The sequence below is a fragment of the Ursus arctos genome, unplaced genomic scaffold (assembly GCF_023065955.2).
Source record: "Ursus arctos isolate Adak ecotype North America unplaced genomic scaffold, UrsArc2.0 scaffold_4, whole genome shotgun sequence".
NCBI lineage: Eukaryota > Metazoa > Chordata > Mammalia > Carnivora > Ursidae > Ursus > Ursus arctos.
The window spans coordinates 49,624,764-49,648,910 of NW_026623056.1; the positions used below are offsets into that span (position 1 = coordinate 49,624,764).

Below are 24,147 nucleotides of genomic sequence, written 5' to 3' on the forward strand. Positions count from 1 at the left end.
CTGGGTAGTTCACCTAAACTTGAGAAACAATTGCCCAGGAGACATGAACAGTGCCAGCCCCTAGTATATTAGTTTTCTATGACTGCTATAACAAATTACCACACACTCAGTGCTTAAAACAACATAAATTCATTCTCTTACAGTTCTGGGGGTCAGAAGTCTCAAATCAAGATGTCAGCAGGACTTCTGAAGGCTTCAGGGGAGTTTCCTGCTTTTTTCAGCTTCTAGACGCCGCTTACATTCTTTGGATCATAGTTCCTTCCTTGTATCATTTCAGTCTCTTGTTTCCATTGCCACATTCCTGCTACTCTTCTGATCTCCTGCTTCTTATAAGGACCCACACAGTTACATTGGGCCCACCCAGGTAATCCAGGATAATCTCCCCATACAATACCCTTAATTTAATCACATCTGCAAAGTCTCTTTTGACATCTAAAGTAACATTCACTGGTTCTGGGATTAGGCCGTAGCTATCTTTGGGGTGGGAGGTAAGGCATTATTTGGCCCCACCACATTTGGATACCAGAGGTCACTGGTTACAGATGGAAGGTGAGAAAGGGGAGGGATTCTGGGATTTCAGCATTGGAACTTGAAATTTGGTCTTTTTGAGAAAGTACTCAACTGTGTGGTAAATGCAGAAAGTTGCAACAAAGAAATGTCCTCTTGGCTGCTAAAGAGACAAATATGTGTTGGTACTGTATTTTTCTTTAACAAATGAAAATTCTCCTAGAGACATCACAGAGTAAAGATTCTTCCAACTTAAAAAAGAAATATAAACATGTTTTTTAAAGTATAGTATTCAGATCTATGTACACAAATCTGTGGGGACTCTTCCCCTGGCAGCTTTACCAAGTACTTTGTTCAGTCTCCTTTAAGGTACCTTTGGAATTCAAACATTTTTTTAAATAAAGACTTTATTTGTCAGAGAGAGAGAGAGCAAGAGAGAGAGGGAGCACCCAGACGACCGGAGGGAGGGGCAGAGGGAGAAGCAGGCTCCCTGCTGAGCAAAGAACCTGATGTGGAACTCGAACCCTAGACCCTGGGATCATGACCGGAACTGAAGGCAGATGCAACCCAGGCATCCCAGGAATTCAAACATTTTCACATGGACCCTGAAAAGCTCCCTCAACACATGTATTTCAAGTATCATAAATACATGTCATCATTTGCATTCCAGAATATGTCATCCCAATAAGTTTGAAAATTGTTTTGTGCCCTTAAATGCTGAATACAACTTTTGAGAGAATCAGTAACTTTCAGTGCTTTCCTCTTGGCTACATGAATAACTTCAGGGAACCCTCTGGCCTTTCTTTTTGGTGTATTGCTGTATTGTGGGTGTTCAGGGCACTCCACAATCTTTGCTTGGTATTTTCTTAGCAGAGAAAACTTAGTTTTGAATCCATAGAGAAAAGGGAACACTGAATAAATAAGTTTTCAAAAATCATCCTGATTGCTCAATTACATGCTTAACAATTGTTAGAAAGTCTAAAACTTCGACCAAGCAATGAAGACTCATGGTCTGAGCCTGATAGAGGTTAAAAGAATTCACCTAATCTTGGGGACCCCAGGCTTACTTACTCTTGTCTAATGATGGCACTCTCTCCTAGGCATTCACCGACCTTTAGGCACAAGGGCTTCAAATAAATACCCGAGACCTGGTTTAGAACTCAAAGATGATTTATCTTCCCCATTCCAAGGACATCTCACTATATATAACGATGCCTTTTCCTCCTCCTCCTCTTCCTCCCTGTCTTCCTCCTCTTCTTCACTCTGAATCTCTCATTATTTATTTATTTGGGATTGTACTTGGTCAGTCAATCCAGTTCCCCTTGATGAAATATCCCAGTCATTTCTTGTCAGAAATCTTTGGCTCTGTTACTTCATTGTCCATTTCTGTGGTTTCTGCTCTTCTTCTTAAAACTTGACTTTACTGCTGGATGAAGAGCACTTTCCTGTCTTTCAGCGTCAAGTGAACTGCCATCATGGAAAAAGAGGCCAACCATGTCACCGCTCCTGTCACCGTGTAGACGAGACCTAAGAAAAGACTACTGCCTCCACTCCATGTCAGGGTGGAAAGAACAACTGATTTTTCTCCTTTGAACCTTGTTACTGGAAAATCTAAGACAAGAAGACCTGTTAAGGATCTGTTTCAACACTTGTCAGCTCTACCACTGTGTATCCTAAATACATTAGACTAAACCATATAAAATTGTTGTTTGTAGGTTAAAAAAAATGGTTGAATGTTCAACTTCATATTATCTAATCTTTACCAATGTTGTATCTTGCTGGAATGAAATTAAGTAAAAATAAGCCTTCTGACACAAATAGATCAGACTGACTTACAGACAACTAAAAAAATGGACAAATATATTTCATTTTTTTGGCAGACCCAAGGAAATGAAAAGAATACAGATGTGCTCTACGGCAAACCTAAAATTTTGTGCATCAGGAGACCCAGGGTAGGCTAAAGTCTTTCATAGACTAAGGTTTGAATTTGTACCTTAGAGAAAATTCTTTAAGACGAGTGAAGAAGAAAAAATAATGAGATATATGGCAAAACATTTTTGGTGGGAAAGCTAAAGGTGGTGCATTCATTTGGGTTTTGAAAAGGCAAACATCCCTCACTGCTGGGGAGAGAGAATATGTTTGAAGTGGGTTTGCTATCATTAGCATTTTAATGATGTCATTTTGATTGTGCATGTGGCCTGAGGTTTTTAAACATCTGGTGCCTTTTGTAAACCAAACTAATAAACAAATAAAGACTTCTCATAGCAACGGCACAGGACAGCGGCATTTCCCAGCAAAGCTCTTAAAAGGCCTCGAGTCACTTGGCAACATGTGATTTAAAGGCACAGAGAAACTGGTTAGGAATCAAGTTTTCTCTTTTCCATCAAAATTCCTCACTGTCGCCAGGTCCCTGCGTGCCACCTTGACCCAGCTGCCTGTTTTCTCTTTCCTCAGTTCCATTAAGAAGGTCTTTTCCTCATACACAGAACATCTTTTTCCCCTTAGGAGTGGTAGGTGTTTGCTGCAGCTCAGATTTAGTCCTTCTGCTTGCGTGGCAGCCAGGCCATGAAGCAGGCTGGGTACTACTCACACCAGGGCTTACCTCCAGTAGTGCAAGTGTAGGACGGAAGCTAAGGATCTAGGTTCTGCCTGCGAGATTAGACTTGAGAGTCACCAGCATTAAAATACGACTGAATGAAGTCACCCAAGGGGAGCTTGACCCCAGAGGAGAAACAGTGTCTCCTTTGTTTGGAACATGGACTCTCTTATGCTTCCCTCAACGCAAACTCCCTGTCATGCATTGTGAAGGCAGCAGTATTTGATAGGTTTTTTCTTCCTGTTTTGTGATTGCAACTCTAACTGCTCTACTGATAAGGGATTCATAGACGAAGTTGGAATCAGAAGGCCTAATTTGCACGGAGCACTGGTGTTACACGCAATGAATCATGGAACGCTACATCAAAAACTAAGGATGTACTGTATGGTGACTAACATAACATAACAAACAATTATTTAAAAAAAGAAAAAAAAGAAGGTCTAATTTGGGAGACCACTGTCAAGCAACTTTCAATCTCAAATTTTGGGGGGGGGGCTTGCTGAAATCCTCTTAAAAAGGTAATATTCTATGGTTTACTCTTTGATCTGTATGTATGATGCTGCATAAGAAAAACAAGTCTGTGGCTTTCATTTTTATTTAGGGAGAAATGAAAATGAATGAACTGAAGGCAAACCGTACTCCTGATCAGTGAACAAAAAGGTGGCAACAAGCTGAGAAATAGAGATGGTGTCACATCAATGGGGGCATCTCTGACTGAGGAATGTTCCCCTCCCCTGTCAGAATGGAGATGTCCACACTCTGGGATAGAAAAGAAAAGATGGAGCAAGGAACTGGAGCACATACAGTCATTCACTTATTCCAAAGTATTTCTCATTCAAGCTCCCTGAGACATAAAGGAACTAAGGAGGTAGACAGTTTTGTGGTTAGATACTCTGGCCTGCTGGGGGTCCCACGAACACCTCCTAGTCAGTAGCCCTGAGACTGTGTATAAATATATAATTTTTTAAAGATAGTGTCTGGTGTTATTTTGAAGTTAAATCTTTTTTTTAAGTCAAGAGTTACATTTCTATTTTTGAATTAAGTGAAAAAATTCAGAATCTCACATTAAAACATGTGACTCCTGACTTGACCCTATGTCCATAACCAAGGCACTGACTCCTACTAGCTGGCTTGTTATCAAAGAGACGGAAGAACACAGCGTTACAGAGCAGAGCTTATAACGTGCCTCACGTGGGTTGGATGGACTGCACCTGTGTCTTGAGTCCAAGGCTCCCTTGGTCTACACTTTTGTTTAGAATAAAAGGTTCTACAGTGTCTCTCAGTTTTTATTATTTTTAGCACATATTCTAAATTTACTACTTATCAAATTGCTCTCTCTTATATCCCTGGTCCTCTACCTCATCCCATCCCACATAATAGCCTTCCTCTTTCTGTTATACATTTCTAGGCCCACTGGTATTTACTCTTTCTTGGGGGATAGAAATAGTCCTCCCTTATTTATCCATCCCTACTTACCTGACACTGCTATTAACTGTTATTCCTAAAAAGAAAGAAAGAAAGAAAGAAAGAAAAGCACTCATTTGATTATATAAAGTGGAGACAAACAGCTCTATGGTAACAAGTGACATATTACCTGTAAAAGAACTATATATTTCTACTTTATATATACAGATTAGATTGTAGAGTAGAAGAGTACAAAATGAAATAATTCAACAACTAGTAGCCAGATGGATGCTGATTTTCCTTCACCCTCAGGAAGAAGAGTGGTATAAAAGGATACTATAGGTAATGTTGAAACTATAGTTACCAGCAGGCAAGCCTTCAATAAAGTACTGTATCCGATTGAGTCGACGGTAGAGTTTTTTGAAAGTGGGAAATGCGGCTGTCCGCATCCACACAATGAAGTCATCATTGAGGAAGCCATTGTTTCCTGGGTCCTCTCCATCCAGTTCATAGACAGGCTTAGCCCAGCATGGGGGCTTTGTGGTCCCTGTGGGAGGAAAATCATTGACACGGTTGAGAAAAATCATCTACACCCTTCAGTTTTCCTTAGAATAGAGAGAATGAAATAACTTTTGCATTCTTGAGTAAAGAGAAATAAAAATTAAGACTTTAAAAAAAGTGCGTGTGTATAAGCTACCTAAGTATGCAACCATTAAAAATAATGGATTATAAAAATTCTAAGGAAATGTGCGGGAAATAATGATGACTTGACATAGGGTTAAAAAAGAACAGAATATCAAATTATATGTATATTATGTGTTCAATTATATTAAATGCATAAAAAGCACTGAAAAAATAGAGCAAAAGGATAATAGTGGTTGGATTCAGGGATAGCATCATAGGGACTGTCTTCATTTGCTTCACTAATAATTTAAAGACAGGAAATTAAAACAAGATATGATCATTTCACCTAAAACTTGGGTAACAGGTAAAGAAAAGAGTGAAACAATTGATGATGCAGTGGAAACAGGAACTCTTGTACGGAGCAGATAGATGTGTGGATTAATAACATCACCGGCAATCTAGGAGCATGCATCAAAAGCTTTAATATATTTTACATATATTTTGGCCTAGAAATTCTACTTCCAGAAATTTATTCTAAGGAAATAATCATGTATGTGCATGAAGACTGTGTTAAATAAATATTCTCTGCAACAATGTGCCTAAGAGCTCAAAGTTGGAAGAAAGGAGGAGGAATTGGTAAAGGGGAGAGGCAGAGAGCAAAGGTGTTACAAGCCTGTTCTAAAGCCAGGAGGCCTAGTAGGTTTTGGTGTTGTAGGAACGTTGGAAGCAAGGGGGGAGGGCCAGTGTCAGGAAATGAGTCTGTTGAATTTACTCTCATTCTCATACTTCCCACTTTAGCATGGTGGGCTTCTCTGTCTTTTCCACTATACAAGAGACTCTTCAATACAGTGTCTTTTTTTCACTGGCATTTAGTCTAGTGCCTGGCACATAGCAGGCATTCAAATAGATGCTTGCTAAAGGAATGAGTGATTCCAATGAAAAGTGACAGAAGATAATAAAATCCATACTGAATTTTAAAGAACTAGTCAATAAGAGAAAATTGTTTAATGAACTTTTTCATTCTAGACAGTTGGTTCTAGTATTTGTAGAATCCAAATGCAAAAGATGAAACCACTCTTTCTCAACTCAATTGACTAAACTATTTTCTTTTAAAAGAAACCCATCCTGTTTTCTAAGCATGGTACTTGTAAAAGCAAGTGCTAAGTTTGGTTGGATTAATCTGTTGAAGTATGTTTGTACACTTAAACTTCCTTTGGAAAAAAATCCTTTGCTGAAGAAACTTCCTCAGCAAATATCATGGAGCTCACCTATTTTGGCCTTCCCAAAATTTCAATCACTGTTGCTAGAAGAATTTTAATGAAAATTGGAATTGCCTTTGGTACCTCCACTGTGGACCTCACCCTCTCATGAGCTCATGCCCCAAGGCAACATGTCCTATAGGACACTGACATCCTAATCACCCAGGGAGCTTGTTAAAAATGTAAGTTCAAGCATGCCTTTCCCTACCAACCCCTGATCCCACTTCATGCCATTTCCAGAGAGTATGTGAAGTGTGTTCTAAGAGGCACCATCTTTCTTCCTTTTCCAAGTTGGGTCATTTGTATTTATCCATTCATTCAACAATAAGCATTTCATGATTCCTCACTATGTATCAAGCGCCGGGGATACAAAACTTCCTACTCTCCTCAAGGAATTCACAGACTGAAGTGGGGATGACAAGTATTCAAATAGATAATTATAGGATAATGTGGTAGCTCTTACAGTAAAGGTAAGAACAAAGTGTAGCAGGAGATAAGAGAACACCAAGGACCCTTTGTGTTGTAGGTCTGAGGTTATGTGGCAAGACAAAACAATAGAATGTTGCCAACTTCCTTTCAAAAACTAGGGATTCAAACATAGGTACAGTGACCATATATGCCAGTTTGTCTAAGATAGTCCCAGCTTATGTCTGTTGTCTGTTATCCCATCTGACTTAGCATTTATCCCAAACAAATAATGTATGTATAATTTCATCCTTCCACCTTCCAGCCATGGTCTTAGCTAGTAGTATGTGAAATACCCATGTGCAGTGAATGGAATGCTTACTTTAACATGTGATTAATGAAGGATAACCAGAGATCCTTTCAATTAAAACATAAAATTCCTGTGACCCCTACCAGCTGTTTGACACTCCAGCAAGTTAGGTCATGGCCTCTGTGTTGGCCTGTGAGATGCACGAAGCTGCCAGCCTACAAGTCAGTGGGATCAGTGGGAAATGAAGGAAATTAAAGGTTATGTTACACATACATGACACGGTGTGGGAAACAGATGCGGAACGGTCTTGCTGAGCACAGGTTTGAAGTCTGTTTCAACTGTGGTTTTACTATTTATTATATGGTACAAATATATAACTTTTATTGTTTGATATCAGTTTTTATTTGCTAGTAAGTCTTTAACCTGTAAAGAGCTAAAAAATAGAACATGTATGTTTAATGTAAAATTAAGTACAGTTTCTTGAGAGAGTTGATGAATGTGAAACTTGCAGTGTTGGTTGACATTTACTGCACAAGGGAACCATTGTGATGTGAAAGACCCAGGGAAAATTAAAAGACATAAATCTGCTGAAGAACATCAGAATCTACTTCAGAAGTTTGTGGTTATTTTTAAGAGTACATCCAAAGACAATGCTTTACCTCAGGTAGCTACAGAAGGTCCATTTATATGTCATTATGTGAGCATGACTTTTCATTTAGATCAAATAAGCTTCCTTCTAGTTTCAATTTTTTATTAGATTTTTTTTTTTTGGTAAACAAAGGAAAGCTTTAATGTGTTGCCTCCATTAGTACAAAAAGAACTTTGCATACAGTTAAATGAGGCCAGTTTCACATCAGTGTCTTCAAATGCTTCAAAATAGAAAATCAGTTAATTATAATAATGGTTTGAATTTTTTGGTTTGACTTTTCATGGAATCAAAGCAAAGTTTTTTGATGTTCAATCTTGAAAGATGAAAACTCTAACATTATAATAAATATTACTATAAATTCAGCTAAAAAATCTAAAATCAAGTTAAGTTTTTTGGTTTTGTAATGATAACATGAATACAAATTTGGTGGAACACATCAGAATAAAGATAATGTTCTTGATAAATCAATAAATGTACAGATCAATGTACTTCAAATTGGCTGTGGTACCTACATAATTTGTAATTACAACCAAACAAGCTACAATTTTTTACTAATCAAAAGAAGAGCTGTAGTTATGCAAATTAAAATATTTTTGTATTATCACAGTTAGAGAAACTGAACTGTAAAATTTTTACAATAATATGGCTGATAAATAAAAGCAATACTTCAGGATGGTAGTATATGTGGTCTGTCTTTGTTATGCATCATCAACCAGAATTTTAGAAATGTTTGAGCCTGTGAAGAACTATGATGATCCCAATGATCCAAACATTTTGGTAAACGAGTCTCTAACTTTTGGTTGAACTTTAGTCAAAATAGTTTAACAATTTTAAACAAAGTATCCAAAATATGGAATGCCGAAAAACTTTAGTTTTTGATTTAGTGAGTTGTAATTATTGAAAGCCAATCTTGCAAACAAGAAGATATTAAAATTTACCCCTATGAAAACATGGGAATAACTGAATATATTATATAATGAGAGTTCAAAATGTGGACGAATTTAATTTTTAAATTCTACAATTGTACTTTAGAATATTTCAACTTAGGTAAAAACTCTTTTGATGGAGCTCCTGTTTTCAACTGAATAAAATCTTTTCTCTAGGGTGCCTGGTGGCTCAGTTGGTGCTTGCCTTCGGCTCAGGTCATGATCCCACGGTCCTGGAATTGAGTCCCACATCAGGCTCCCTGCTCAGTGGGGAGTCTGCTTCTCCCTCTCCCTCTGCCCTTCACCCCTGCTCATGCTTTCTCTCCTTCTCTCTCTCAGTCTCTCTCAAATAAATAAATAAAATCTTAAAAAAATTTTTTTCTCTACCAAAATTAAATGATATCAAGAAGGTTTAAGATTTTGTAGCATCTAAATTTAGGAATACACTTAGAAGGAACAGAGATAGAAAAAAATGTGAAGTAAAAAGACAGTGTTTATGAAAATATTTAGGTTATAATACTAGTGTATTTCAATACAAAAAAATTGAAAATGGAAATATCCTCCATTTAGTAAAATTGGCTATGAGCATGATAGGTACCTCAGCACCTATAGATATCTTCTCAATTAAAAAAAAATATTAGGGTTAAAAGAGGAGAATCAATTAAAGATGCCAACAGCGTCAAACTGATTAACCATAAAGTTCAACTTCAAAAAAGACTGCAGATAATTTTGTGAAAAAATTAAAAATAATATTTTAATAAAATATTTTAAAATATAATAAAAAGAACAAATTCATTGGAAAAATACAGGGGCATGTAATGAAGACAGATAAGGCCAAGAAACTGATTAAAATATGTGACTATATATAACTAGAATAATTATTCTGCTTATGTTATCTTTTAATTTTTAAATAATAAAGTAGTTTTTTTAGTTGGTTTAATATACACAGATATGTTATTTTAATTTTTGAGAGAGTTGCTTTTTAAAATAGTTCGTAATGGAATTATTTTATAGGTCCACCAATATAGTAATGTCAATTTATTGATCAATAAATACAAATTTCAAATAAATATATAACTTCAGTTATTCTAGTGCCCCCTTTCACTCTCAAAAGTGCACCAGTTTGGACAATAAATTACACGGTCATCCTAATTATAAATGAAGAAACAACTTTCTTAAAACATTGCCTTTTTCCTAACATAAACTGAAAGGAACCAGGGCACCAATCATTTCATGATTCTGATAGGTATGTGATGAGGATGTCCACAGGTAGGGAAAGTCAGAGCAATAGGGAGGTCAGCAAATAAGTAAAGAAGGAGGTATCATAAACATTTCCTCACACATAAAAAAGTTTTTATAAAAAGATAAGAATATTTAGCTAATATATGGGTCTTACCTGCAAATGCGCTAGAAAGATTAATGGAACTTGGATTCTGAAACTTGACATACTTATCTGTCCACCATGTAATTCCACTTCTTAGCATTGGGACTTTGATAGGTATAGATGAATTAAGTTTGTATGAAAGAATAATGGTATCTGCAAGGAAATTAAAAATTGTGCTAGAGACACAAGCAAGCATTTTTGCCCCACTTCAAAGCACAAAACCAGACACAGTTGAAAAATAAACTAGGGTTTTAGCAGACTCTCAACATGCCTACATGTAATAGATCTTGGAATTAGAAAACTATTCTTTTTCTTGCCAAGGCCCCAATTATTGGAAAATACTCTCAAGCTCCATTTAGCTCATGTTCCCTAACTACTTCAAATCTCTGGTAAGGGAGAAGTTATTTGCAAATGAAATACTGTAAGTCAGTGGATAATGTATACGCAATTTTTTTTTTTGAACTGCTACTCAGTTGCAGAGGTGATCTTCTGGACATGTAGGTTATTACACGCTTACGAAAAGGCACACCATGGAGAGAGGAAAAGTCACCTACCGTTGAATATGCTGTTGGCAATAGCACCACAAGGAGCAATGGGAGTCCCATCGTGGGACTTGCTAAATGGAGCACAGTTTCCAACATCCTGGATGCAAGATGATACAGTAAAAAGAAATGCTTTGGTAAACTCTCTGAATGTTAAAAGTGACAACACTGGCAATGTAAATCAATCCACACTAATTTATTGACACATAACAAGATTATGGACTGCTACCTGTTTTTCCCAGACTTCTGGCTCACTTAGACTAGGAAATTTTTGTGTTTTGGAGATTGCATGTGTGTGTGCGTGTGTGTGTGTGTGTGTGTGTGTAGTTTTTTTTCCTTATTAACAATATATAACATACTAAATATGTCTGTAGGAAGGAACTTAATTTGTGGGCTCTGCTAAATATCACACTACACCTACACCAGAAAACATCAGACCTTCTTTTTTTTGGAGTGTAATTCATATTCTGAAAATGATGCAAATGGTAGTGAGTCTATATACTAGATGACTTGTCATAGGGAATCCATCCACCTAACTACCAGAATATAGTTTTAAAAGAGTGTTTGCTAAAAAATCATTTGATTATCACTTTCATATAACAATCTCAGTATGGAAAAGGTTTCCTTCTAGTTTTTTTTTTTTTTTTTTTTTTTTTTGCTAGTTTGGTCAGTATCATCTATCAAGAGTAAAATTTTATAATCCTAGGAGTGAAAGGGTATTTAATTAAACCAAAGGCTTTTAATCAATCAAGTAGCGCTCAATTTCCTTATACTTGGCTGGAGTGAAGTCCTGAATTATAGGAAGGACAATGGTAGATATACAGGGAACTGGACTGAGACCAACCACTCAAGGTTACTATCAGAGTGGTTGATGCATGAAAGGATAACCATTTAATTGGACAAGATTCATATTACTGTTCTGAAGAGGGAAACCTCTCCTCTCAATAGCAGATACATTGATTACCCAGCCCCTTCATTTTACGCAAGAATGAAATGAGCATTCCTGTCTTATAAAACTTTAGGTTTTTAGTTTACTTTCCCATAACCTCTTTTAGACTTAAAGATCTACTTGGTTAAAAAAAAAGAGTATTATACCAAATTAAATAAAGCCTTACCTTTAAGTCTGTACCCACAAGTTGGCTATTACTTCTGGATAGAATATATCGATAGAGATTCTGATAGAAGCCATACAATTTGTAGTACATATAAACATTACCCTGTAAAAGGAGAAAACCAAGAAGAATTAACTGGAATATTAATAAACATGGACACGATTTTTATAGTAAAAAGCACCTCAGAAAGAATTGATAGGAACTGAAAGTTTCTTTCTATCAAGCAGAAACCCAAGAAATCATTTTAAAAAATTAGTATTGGAAAATCCTCATCTACACAGAATTATTAAAATCACCAAATAACATATTTTGAATGTTTTTGTAAGGGTTACTTATGCTCCTGCCATGAAAAAATTTTAAAACCAGGTTTTGTATCTCAATATATAAAATTGATGCTGCAAATATCGTTATTCCCTAGCAATAGCAGGAAAAATGCTTGCCTAGGGGTTGTGGTAGGCATCAAAGTCAATGATTTCAAACCAAGTCCTTGAACATATTTGAAGCTGGAGCCATCTGGGTGCATGTGAAAGATATGAGGTTAGCTCCTTGTGGTCTGGCTCCACGGGTCTTTGTCTTTCTATCCCTAGAATCTAGTACAGTACCTGGCACACAGCCCTTGCTCAAGAAATAGTGAACCATTTGTTATGGACAAAAAAAGAGGGAATAGAATGATTCATGGATCTGAAAGAAAGGTGATTTTCACCTTGGCAGTAAGTCACCTTGTTGCCATGAGAGATGATCCTTTTCATGTATGCTACCCTAGGAGGCTCCCTAGTCATAGGCTACCATCATGCTTACCTTTCTGGTGACATACCAACATTCTCCAGGCAGACTTGATACAGATTTTACTAATGGCACATATGATGCAAATGGAAATGTCAATGTGGCTGTTTATAATTAATATTCTACCTACCTCCAAAATAATGAAGGCCTGAATCCAAAAAGATGAAGGCCTTTATTAAGTGCTCCCCATATGTTAGGTGCTATATTCAGTGCTAGAAATACAAGCATATTTTTTTACAATCTCCTGAGTCAATTGATTTGCTTATATTATGAAAAATGGCACTTTGGAAAGGCTTCTGGTCTCACTCTAAAGACCTGTAAGAGGATGAGTGTGGAAAAGTATGCTGGTACTCAGGGCAGGCTGGAAAGAAAGGTCATGGTAAATGTGGCCATTTACAGAAAACTTAACAAAGGCTTAAGAACTTAGTCACTTGTACAAGAAAAGTGTCTGGAACACCGAGAAGGGGAGAGGTTGGGTCATGACAAAGCGGCAGGCCACAACGTCATAAACAGAGAGCATGGGTGTGAAGGCGAACAAGCCAGGCATAGCGGGAATGACTGATTATATTTCCTCACCCAACGAGGGAACCTCTATTGTTGACCCATAACTATAGAAAATATGAAACCCACAGAGTGGAATTTACCATACATTTTCTTGGAAGCTAAAAAGAGAATTTTACTTACCCAAAGTGATGCATTCACATAAATGACAAAATAAACAGTCAGAGAACACTTACCACACCAGGGACAGAAGTGTTTTAATAACCTTTTTTCAGTGATTCTTTGTCCAAGATTTAGCTTAACGAGGCCTCCCAGATCATCATCTTTTTTATTGGTCCTAGAGGCATAAGGCACTTTATGGTGTTTCTTCTCTTTAAATTCAGTGGCACTCCGTGCAGGATTCCTAGTTTAAGGCAGTCTTGCGTGAACTCATTGCCTAGCATGTGTAATGTGTGCTGACTGGTGAACCGAAGGCTCTGTGGTTGCACTAACTAGTTTGGTTGGATTTTTATGAGAAAGTCATTGCCTGAAAGGAATGGTTAGCAGCTGGTAACATCTATTTGACTTTAAGGTTTCAAAGTACACAGACAGATGAAAACTGTAGTCCTTAAGATTTTATCTTTTGATTTTTTTCCTCAAATATGCAAGTACTCTGAGCCTCCAAGAAGGAATCGACTCTGTTACACCTTGATTTCAGACTTTTGACTTCCAGAACTGTGAAAGAATAGTTTTCTATTGTTTAAAGCATCCCCTGCCTTCCTGCCAAAATTCGGCAACACCAACTTTCTTGAAATTTTCAATTGAAGTATAGTTGATACACAATGTTACATTAGCTTCAGGTGCACAAAATAGTGATTTGACGAAGTCTAAACCACACGTGTAGCTACCATCTGTCACCATACAATGCTATAACAATACCATTGACTATGTTCCCTATGATGTGCCTTATTCATCATCATCCCTATGATGGCCCGTGACTTATTCATTACATAACTGTAAGCTTGTATCTCCTCCCGCTCCCCTTCTACCCATTCTTCCCAGGCCTCAACCCCCTCCCCTCTGGCCATCAGCAGCTCGTTCTCTGTGTTTATGAGTCTATTTCTGCCCTTTAGGTGACACAAACTAACACTAACTCAGCACGGTGAGTTGAGGAAGGCAATAAAGGGCAAACATACAGAGAACTAGAATTTTGACCTATAAGAACACATGCATAAAACCTCCCTCATTGACTTTATATAGATATCACTTATAATCCAAGTACAACTCAGTAATTTCCTTATAGTTTATATCTGACTTACTCACAAAATTGCTTAGCACTAGCCATAATCAGTATGGATGTATTCAGAATATTACTAATGCCAACATGCTTTCATTTGGGATCAAGAGAGAAATTAGAAAGGGTCACATAAAACTGAAGCTTCCTAGAACATAAAGTTATATAACTTAGCACTTTATCTTTCCTCCATTCATTTAATCTTTCAACATTTTCTGAGCATCTACCACATAAATATACTGTGTTACACACTGTGGAGGAAGTGAAGTTTCATATGTTCATTCAACAAATATTAATTGAGCACCTACAGTGTGTCAGGCATTGTCATAGGTGCTTGGGACACAATAGTGCAAGATGGACAATAAATAATACATATTATAGACTATTAATTTATATGGTATATTAGGTGATAAGTACTATGGAAAAAATTGAAATCATAGCAAGTTAACAAGGATCAGGAGTGTTACAAGAGTGGGGTGAATCGACAGGTTGTAGTGTGAAATAGGACTGCCAGTGTAGGCCTTATTGAGGTGAGGGTTGAACCAAGACCTGAAGTAGGTAGGGGAGTTGGCCAAGTGAATATCAGGGGGGCAAGGCAAGAGAATGCCTGACTTGTTGAATAAGTGAGAAGTCCAGTGTGGTGGGAGTGGGGTTGGGGGAAGAGAATGTAGGGATTAGGTCAGAGAGGAAGTAAGAAGCCAAATCATGCAATGCCTTGTAGGGACTTGAGGTTTTTCACTGAGTGGAAAGAGTAGCTGTTAGGAATTTTTTTTTTAAGTTTATTTATTTATTAGTAATCTCTACTCCCAATGTGGGGCTCAAACTCATGACCCTGAGATCAAGAGTTGCAAGCTTGTCCAACTGAGCCAGCTGGGTGCCCCCACTGCAGGGATTTTTGAGTAAAGGAATAACATATGACTTCAGCTTTAAAATGCTCACCCTGGGGGCGCCTGGGTGGTGCCTGGGTGGCACAGATGGTTGAGCAGCCAACTCTTGGTTTCGGCTCAGGTCATGATCTCAGGGTCGTGAGATTGAGCCCTGTGTTGGTCTCTGTGCTCAGCCTGGAATCTGCCTGAGATTCTCTCTCCCTCTGCCCCTCCCTTCTCTCTCTCTCTCAAATAAATAAATACATCTTAAAAAAGAAAAACTCACTTTGGTCACTATGTTGAGACATGGATACAAGCAGGGAGACCTGTTAGGAGGCTATGTCACAAATCTAAGTGAGAGGTGAACACAGCATGGAGCTGGGTAGTAGCAGAAGAAGTGGGAGAAGTGGACAGACCCTGGAGATATTCTGAACGTAGAGCCAACAGGATGCATTGGATGTGAAGTGTGGAGAATAAAAGGAGTCACAAATGACTCCTAGGCTTTTGGCCTGCGCACAAGAAGGATGGAGTTGTTTTCAACTGAGATTGAGAAGTCTTTGGATGGATTAGGTTTTTTTTGTGGGGTTGGGGGGTGGTGAGGTGGATAAGGGGAGAAGTGGAAACCGGGAATTCAGTTTTGGAAATGCTGACCTTTAGCTATCTATTAGATATCCACGTGGTGACATTAGGAAGGAAGCTGGACATACAAGTGTGGGTTTGGAAGAGATGTTTGGGCTACAGATACAAAATGGTGTTGGCAAGAGATGGCACCTAAAGTCTGGAGGTAGATGACATTTCCAAAAAAGTGAATAGAGAGAGGAGAAGACTAAAGACTAGGACTAAAGTGCTGCCTATCTCAACATAAGGAGTTTGGGGGAAAATAGGAAGAACAGCAAAGGAACCAAAGAAGGGCAACCAGGGGGCTAGGAGGAAAACCAAGACAGTGTAGTATTTTTAAAGCTAAGAGAAGAAAGTATGTTGAGGATAAAGGAGTGATCACCTATGTCCAATGAGTGACAAGGCACTAAGGTCTGACTGCTGAAACCTGATTGGAGTGGGTTTAAGAGACAATGAGAAGAGAGGAACTGGAAGTAGCTAATACAGACAACTCTTCTGAGATTTCCTACTAATGGGAAGTAAGAAATGGGCAAATAGCTGGCAGGGAAATGGGAAGAATAGAAGAGCGGTTCGTTTGTTTGAAGATAAGTGAAATATTCTGTCTGTCTGTATGCTGGGAATGATTGAGTAGAAAGAAAAGCTGATGATATAAGAGAGGACAGAACTCTGAGTTAAGTCCTTACAAAGGCAAGAAAAGATAGCATCTATGTACAAGTAGAGATAAGCCCGCAGAAAGGAACTGGGGTAGTTTACCTGTGGTAAAGGGAGGGTGGGGGGGGGAAGTTTGAGTGTATAGTGCAGATACTTTCGAGTAGGTAGTTGTGATGTAACAGGTTAAGCATGGTCCCTATCCTCAGGGAGGTTCCTATAAGTAGAGGAAATGAGTCTGCAGGATATTTTTATACCACTGATTTTAATAAGTTCATTGGATACAAATCTGGGCAAACTGTTGTTGGAGAAAGGAGTGAAAAGGAGGGTCAAGGAATGCCTAGGGATGTTAGGGGTTTAAAACAAGTGGCAGTGAGTGGGGAGACTTTCTAGGCAAAACAACAGCAGAAACATAGAGTTGTATCACGGGAAAGTAAGTTGGTCAGCTGGCAGGAGTACAAGGTCTCCTTCCTGTTTTTATGTAAAGGTAGCTGGGCTTCAGATGGTTGAACAGCAATCTGAAAGAGTGCTTTTTTGGGGGTGAGGAGGATGGTGAACTTATTTTGCAAATAACAGCTGGTTTAAAGTAGGGGAAGGCAAAGGCAGGAGTGCAATTAGGTAGCTCTGATACTGGACCAGGAGGCCTGAACTGAGGCAATGCCAAAAGAAATGAAGAGGACAATAGGGTGGTTGGAAAGATGGATTGAAGAACAGTGTCCACACATCAGAGGCTGAGATGAAAAAGGAGTTGGCAGGGTAAAGTCAAAGAGGAAAGTTTGGACTCTTGGTGATGGGATCTTTACCAGGAAGGGAAGTAAGGAGGGTTTTCCAGGAGATGATGATGAGTTTAGTTTGGGACCAGCTGAGTTTGAGGTGGAAGCAGGGTCTTGAGGTGGGAAGCTCAAGGGGAATGCTCAATGGGAAGCTCAAGTGAAAGCCTGCCCATACTCGGATTCATCCCATGCAAAGTCATCTATAAAGGGGATCAACCAGGTCAGGGAGGAAGACACTGTGGGGGGGAAAGGTGTGGAGTCTAGATGACAGGACAGGAACTTTGAGGAGTTGAAAGGAATACAATTTTTCATTTATTTGGTTGTCTTGACTGCCAACCAAATTGCAGAGGCCCTAAAGAGGTACCTCTGGGGTTCCCTCCTACAGGGACAGTAATTGAAGGATAACCTCGGGTGTCATGCTCTGAAATCATCTTGTGTTTGCATCAAGGCCATGCTGCCCCTGGCTGCTCCCAATGGCTGAGCATAGGAGGGACACTGAGGCAGACTCCTTCAGGAACTTTCTGTTGGCCTTGCTGAAACTTCCTAAAGAATATACTGTTGGCCTTGCTGAAACTTCCTAAAGAATATACTGCAGTGTAAGACCTTTCTTCCTAACTTCCTCCCTTCCTTCCCTCCCCATTTCTTCACAGGGGTCAGAGCTGTATTGTGATCTGACAGCTCTCCCGGCCTCCTCTGGCTCTCTCCCCATTTTCTCTCACAGGCAGTTACCCCAATAAATCTCTTGCATGTCTAATCCTGTCTTGGCATCTGCTTCTCAGAGGACCCGGACTAACATGAGACTTTAATCAGCCCAAGAGCAGGGACTTCTTTTAATAATTCTTTCACATTTCTCACAATGCCTGACAGCCAGGCCAGGAGTTGCCTTAGGGATTAGGCAGTTGCAAATGTAGAATGACTTGAGGGGGAGGGGAAAGGGAGAGAATAGGGGACAGCAGGTGTGTGACCCCTGACATTAACCTTGTGGAAGTCACTTAACCTCTCAGCCCATTAATTTTCTCACTCTAAAATGGGTGGTTAGATTCAATGATTCAATGATCTCTATGGTCTCCTCTTTTGTTGACATTTGGAATAAAACCTGCCTGATTGATATTAAGAATTATGTTACAAAGTTGGGAAGGTAAAGAGTCTGGAAACTTAGAAACAAAGGAGAAGAATAATATTCCAAGGTAAAAAATTAGGGGGAAGAGTCGTGCATGAACTCAACACTTTCAAAGTTCCCTTACCAGTACTCTGCTTTATTTTTTGTATTTTCAGTTTTGGAAAGCACTTGGTGGAAATCATGAATTTACTGCCAAGTGTGAAATAGGAGTAGATCAGTGTACAGCTAATTGAAGACTCTTGAATTTCACTTACCTGCATTGTCTCTGAAAGGTAAAACGGAATAGAGCAGGTGCATTCTTTGTCAAAATTAGTGGCATCTTCTCGCAGTTTTGCACAATTTCCACAGATTTTTGTGTATTTAATCTGTCAGGCAGGGAAAAGAACAATTACTAATTAAAAATTACATGAGTTCATATTTTAAAAATCAAGTCCTGAGTCCACCTAAGTCTTCAAGCTCTGTGTGTCAAGGGCACGGACTCTGGGACATGAATGAAGGATAGTCCACTGTTAGGAAAAAGTGTTTCTGCAGATGCTTGGGAGAAGTGGGCCCTTTTACAGTCTCTCATTTTCATACCTGGCAGTACTTTGCCACTGACCTAGAATTCAGTGTTTCTATTGTATATTTATGTAACCTGTTGTGACGTAGGCTTATGTCTCGATCATAAAGAGGTGTCATTAGGAAAGTATTAGACAATGACTCACGAGAACTGGGCCTATGGCCTGAGGCTAATCAGCTTTATGGGGAAGTCACTTCACTGTTTTTCCATTCTATTGTATGGAAAATATTTATACTAATGAATTTTTCTACATGACATCTAGAGGAAGTTATTAAAAAGAACCAAACACAGAAAAAGAAAGGCTTCCAAAATGCAGGGTTATTGATTTTGTGGAATAATTCTGATTTTAAAATGTTATCACATTCTGTGTCTTTTAAAAGTTAAATTCTGTTTAAAATGGTATTGTGGACTCTTTCAAAAAGGGTGGTGTGTTCCAAATGAGCAAATCCTATGAGCTCTGGCTAAGAGCCTCAGTTATGCGAAGATACTGGAAGAAGCTTAAGGAAGGAAGGCTCACGGAGAGCCACAGAGGCTGTGTACTTCCCCCTCTGCTCTTTCCTTACTGTGTTGAAGAATAATTAGATTATGAGAATGGGGAAGAGCAGGAAAGCAAGGGAGTGGCCTTCTCCTTGGTAAACTGCCAAGATTTAGGATTCTTTGGGAAGGAAGACTAACAAGAAAGACAGGATTTTTTTAATCCTTGCAAACCACCAGTTCTGAAGCCAAATATGCAGTGTTAGGCTAAATTAAAGATTAGCCAAAAGGCTACTTAATTGTATTTAAATGCTTATATTTACTTAAATCATTCTTTATTTTATGTATGTATGTATTTTTAAATCATTCTTTAAATACACAGCAAGGCTTGAACTATCATTTTGGAAAATATTGATGTGCTTTCTGTTTGTGAAACTGCATTCTAATTTTTAAAAAGCTTTAAAGAACAGGGCTGTATCATAACTGACAGCACACTGGATTGTGACTGAGGAAACTGGGGTTCAGTTCAGTCAGTCTTTGACCTTGAGTTAAATACTTAACCTCAGGGCCCACATTTTGTTCATCAGCATCATTTTATCTAGCAATTAATTGATTTGTGAGCTTCTTCTAGCAGTATTCATTCTATTCCATGGATTCTATTAGTGCAGAATTAGAAAAAAATGCGTTTCATGATCAAATAATCTTTGACTAGATGATATCTAAGGTGCTTTCTAGTTCTAAAAGTTTTATGAGGTAGCCAAACTACAGAAGCAGACCAAGTGTCCACAGACTGATGAATAGATAAATAAGAGGTGATATATATATACATATTATTTATATATACGTATATATAAATAAATATAATGGAATATTACTCAGCCATCAAAAAGAAGGAAATCTTGCCTTTTGCAATGATGTGGATGGAACTAGAAAGTATTTTTTAAAGATTTTATTTATTTATTTATTTATTTATTTATTTATTTATTTATTTATTTAAAAAGAGTGAGAGTGGGGGGAGAGGCAGAGGAAGAGGGATAGAGAGAATCTCAAGCAGACTCCACTGAGCTCAGAGCCTGATGCAGGGCTTGATCTCATACCCTTATGATCGTGACCTGAGTGGAAATCAAGAGTCAGACACTTAACTGACTGAGCCACTCAGGCACCCCTGGAGCTAGAGAGTATTATGCTAAATGAACTAAGTCAGAGAAAGACAAATACCACATGATTTCACTCATAAGCAGAATTTAAGAAGCAAAACAAATATGCAAAGGAAAAAAGAGAGAAACAAACAAACAAAAAAAACCAGACTCTTAACTATAGAGAACAAACTGGTGGTTACCAGAGAGGAGGAGGCGGAGGGATGGGTGAAATAGGTGATTGAAGATGGAAAAATTAATAATAAGATAAATAACAATTTATGAGGAAAACATATCTCTGATCTACTGTCTTGAATGGCCTTGTAAACCTATAGCTCTAAAATGACATCAAAGATCACATTCTGCTTGCTCCGCATAGAATTTTGGAGAGGCAGAAATAATCATTCTTGCTTAAAGTGAACTGGAAAAAAGTCACTTCCTTGTTGTAGCCCAGGGCTAAGTGAGAACACGAAAACCACTCAGAACTCTTCTACTAGGTCTGTGCTTGACCACACTGGCCTGGGGTATGCACTTCATCTTACCACCCAATATAACGAAATACAACCATGTGCAAAAGAGGATCTCACTATCACAGTGGTTTTGGCTTTCTCAGATAAAAGCAAAATGTTAGAAATAGTCCTGTCCTAAGTGACTAGAAATAAAAGTCTATTGGAAAATCTCCTTAACATGATAAAAATCACTCTGTTGAAAGTTGTTTGCAGAGTGGCCTCCGCGAACCATGGAGTGAGGTTCCCTTCACATGTGTGAGGTGACACTTAGCAATGGCTGCCTCTTAATGGAGGCTGCACTTCACAGTGGGTAAGGGTGGATAACCAGAAGGGAAGAAGCAAGGAAGACATGGGAAGGGGGGAGACACCAGAAAGAAAGGGGTTGGTGAAGAAGAAAATAGAAAAGTAAATAGGATGAGCTGTTTGTGGAAATCTAACAACCTTGTAAGCTACTTATGCTATGCTCTTCAATAAGGCAAGTTTAATTTTCTCCTGCCATTTTGCATATGCTAGTTGGTGGGGCCTGGTGGTTTACATCTCACACTGGAGGACTCAAAAGGACCTAAGGGCATTTAATTCCTGGGGAGATAAACTGCTGGGAGCTGGAAGCAGAAAATATAAGTGGAAAGGCATTAGAGCAGTGTGGTTTGGTAGGAGGAGTGGGACCTGAAATGGCGTTTTCTTCTTTAAAGTCCTATTTGCCCTAATCCATTCTTTCACTAAGTTTGTGCCTATTATGTACTGGGCAATGTGCAAGGAAGGCGTTGCGGTTGTGGTGAACAAGGCAACCATGGCTGAGCTCTCTGTTCTTATCACACATACCTTACCTACTCTATCATTAGTTCATTGAGGGCAGGAGTCAACTCTTTCTTATCTCACGCATTTGCAAACCCAACAGATCTCTCAGCACTTTCAGACACTCATGAATGTTAAGTCAATGTTGACAGACTTGGCCTTCATAACTTTGCTGCTGGCCATGTTGGGAGAGCTTTCCATGGCTGCCTTCAGGGTGGAGGTCATAGTCTGGGATGCCCAGTAATCTGCTCAGAGCTGATTTGAATTAAACATTTGCTTAATTTGTTAGATTGAATGTGGGCAAGGCTGATCTAACCTTAGCCTCACTCTTAATGTCCCCCCACCCCCCCAACCAGCTTCTCAGATTCTAATTCTTTAACAGCTTGTTAATCAAATTAACAAAGGCTTGTAATGGAGGGAGGGTATGCCCTTAGCTTCAGCTTTTGGCCAGAAAGATTCGGGTTCTTGCCTTTCCTAGATTAAAGTAATGATCTCAGAGGGAGTTCATTTGCAAAGGGAAAGACACAATGCTTGAAAGTGGGACAAAATTGAAGACATCTTTGTGCCTTTACTTTTTATCCATATGATTCACGGGCATCTGGCAGTCATTTGACCCTGCCTCTCCACCTCCTACCTCTCTCTATCAATCCTTGGTCAGTACTCCGCCAGCTTAAAAAAACTTCTGACTTTGCCAGGCTCCTGTAAATGAATGGCTGAGCAGACCAGTGTGAGAGTGATTGTCCTCAAGAGGGAGTAGGGATGAATAAAGCCAACATACAGAGGCTGCCACCACCTGCACCAGCTGACTGAAAAGGGATGTTCTAGTCTCGTCTATTAAGGGGCTGTGTTCTCAAACTGGTCACTCATTTATAGTCCCAAAGCTGAAAATTCTTAGAATCTGCATTACAAATGTGAGATGGGACAAACCTCTATTTCCTTGATACTCTTTGCAGACAATATAAGGATGATGCCCATACCAAGGCAGAATACTCCTGTGGCAAAAAAGCAAGAGAGGACTCCAGTGGCTGAGAGCTGTAGCCGGTAGGCAGGCAACTGCTGCTGCTTCAAGGCAGTGTTGTCTGGCAATTTGGACTGGCCGTCCTCGGATGTCCTCTTCATTTTGGTCCTGCGGGTAACTGAGATATACTTCTGAGGCATTTATACATTATTACCCATAGTAATGGTGCATAATGGTAATACTAAATTAAGCATTATGTGAACTTTCCTTTGTAGTTCCAGTCTGCTTCCCAGACTTATTCCCTAACTGAACTTGATATTCAGCAGGAGCACAGCTCTCTTCAATCAGCCATTGGTATATTTTACTTTAGGCTCAAAAAACCTGTGCTAAATGCCATGCCTAGGAGGAATAGTCCCCAGCAGGGTCTGCACAGAGCAACATCTGGCAACATTGGGAAGCAGTTATAATTGGCTATTTCTGGGATGTGGTGACTAATTCAAGGCAAGCCCTTCCTGAAAGGGGGAAAATGGATTTATCTTTGAGAACTTGCCTAAAGCCTTGGAGATTAATACAAAAAATAAAAGAGCTATCAGCTTTTTTCCAAATGCGGCAGCTTCTAACGTAAATATAAATTGAGTTGGAAGAATGCTCTCACATTACAACTAACTTTGCTACTTGTGATAATGAGGAAGAGGGAAGCAAACAGGGATTGTGGAACACAGATGTCTAATCTCAGCAGCTGCCAATTTTTTCATCCATAAGAGAGACTCTGGTAGAAAATGCACATTAAAAACACCTCCTCCTAAACTTTTTCCAAGCATGTGCTTTGGAGTTGCTCAAATGAGGCAAGAGAAAGGAACGGGAAGATAGATAATCGATTAAATGTTCAATATTGCAATATGGTATTATTAGTTTGGTTTGGGTTTTTTCTCATTTATCAGAAATTCCCTAACATTTCATTAGGCTGTTAATAATTACCTTTTCTTTACAATGTATTTAAGATATAGACTTAGGATTTAAAAAAATAGGCAAGTTTCTAATCTTCCTTTTTTTTTTTTAACATTAGGCAGAGAAGCCATGCTGGAATATTTTTATTTTTATTTCATTTTATTTTTTTTAAGGGAGGGGCAGAAAGAGAGGGAGACAGAGAATCTTAAGTGGGTTCCAAACACAGCGTGGAGCCTGATGCAGAGCTCGATATCATAACCCTGAGATCATGACCTGGCCAAAATCAAGAGTCAGATGCTTAACTGATGGAGCCACCCAGATGCCCCTGGACTATTTTTATATTAAAGAAGGCAATGACTTTGGCAGGTGTACCTAGCTTAAAAGCATAAAAATAAATGCAAATACTTACACTAGATGGTATCCAACTCAGAGTCAAAGTTTTCCACTTGCAAAACTAGGAAAAGCAAA

At 38.7% G+C, this 24,147-nt stretch overlaps 1 protein-coding gene across 1 annotated transcript; it reads right to left on the reverse strand.

Annotated features, from left to right (window-relative positions):
• Window positions 1–110: 110 nt before the first annotated feature.
• LOC113250527 (cell cycle control protein 50C-like) lies at window positions 111–23,685 on the reverse strand. The gene is made up of 7 exons (XM_057306730.1): window positions 22,701–23,685; window positions 18,555–18,665; window positions 11,722–11,823; window positions 10,619–10,706; window positions 10,077–10,217; window positions 4,845–5,054; window positions 111–2,118 (listed from the first exon to the last, which is right to left on the reverse strand). Exons 1-7 carry the CDS (start codon window positions 22,929–22,931, stop codon window positions 1,928–1,930), a joined length of 1,074 nt encoding a protein of 357 aa, XP_057162713.1. The 5' UTR covers window positions 22,932–23,685; the 3' UTR covers window positions 111–1,927.
• Between the last annotated feature and the right edge of the window lie 462 nt (window positions 23,686–24,147).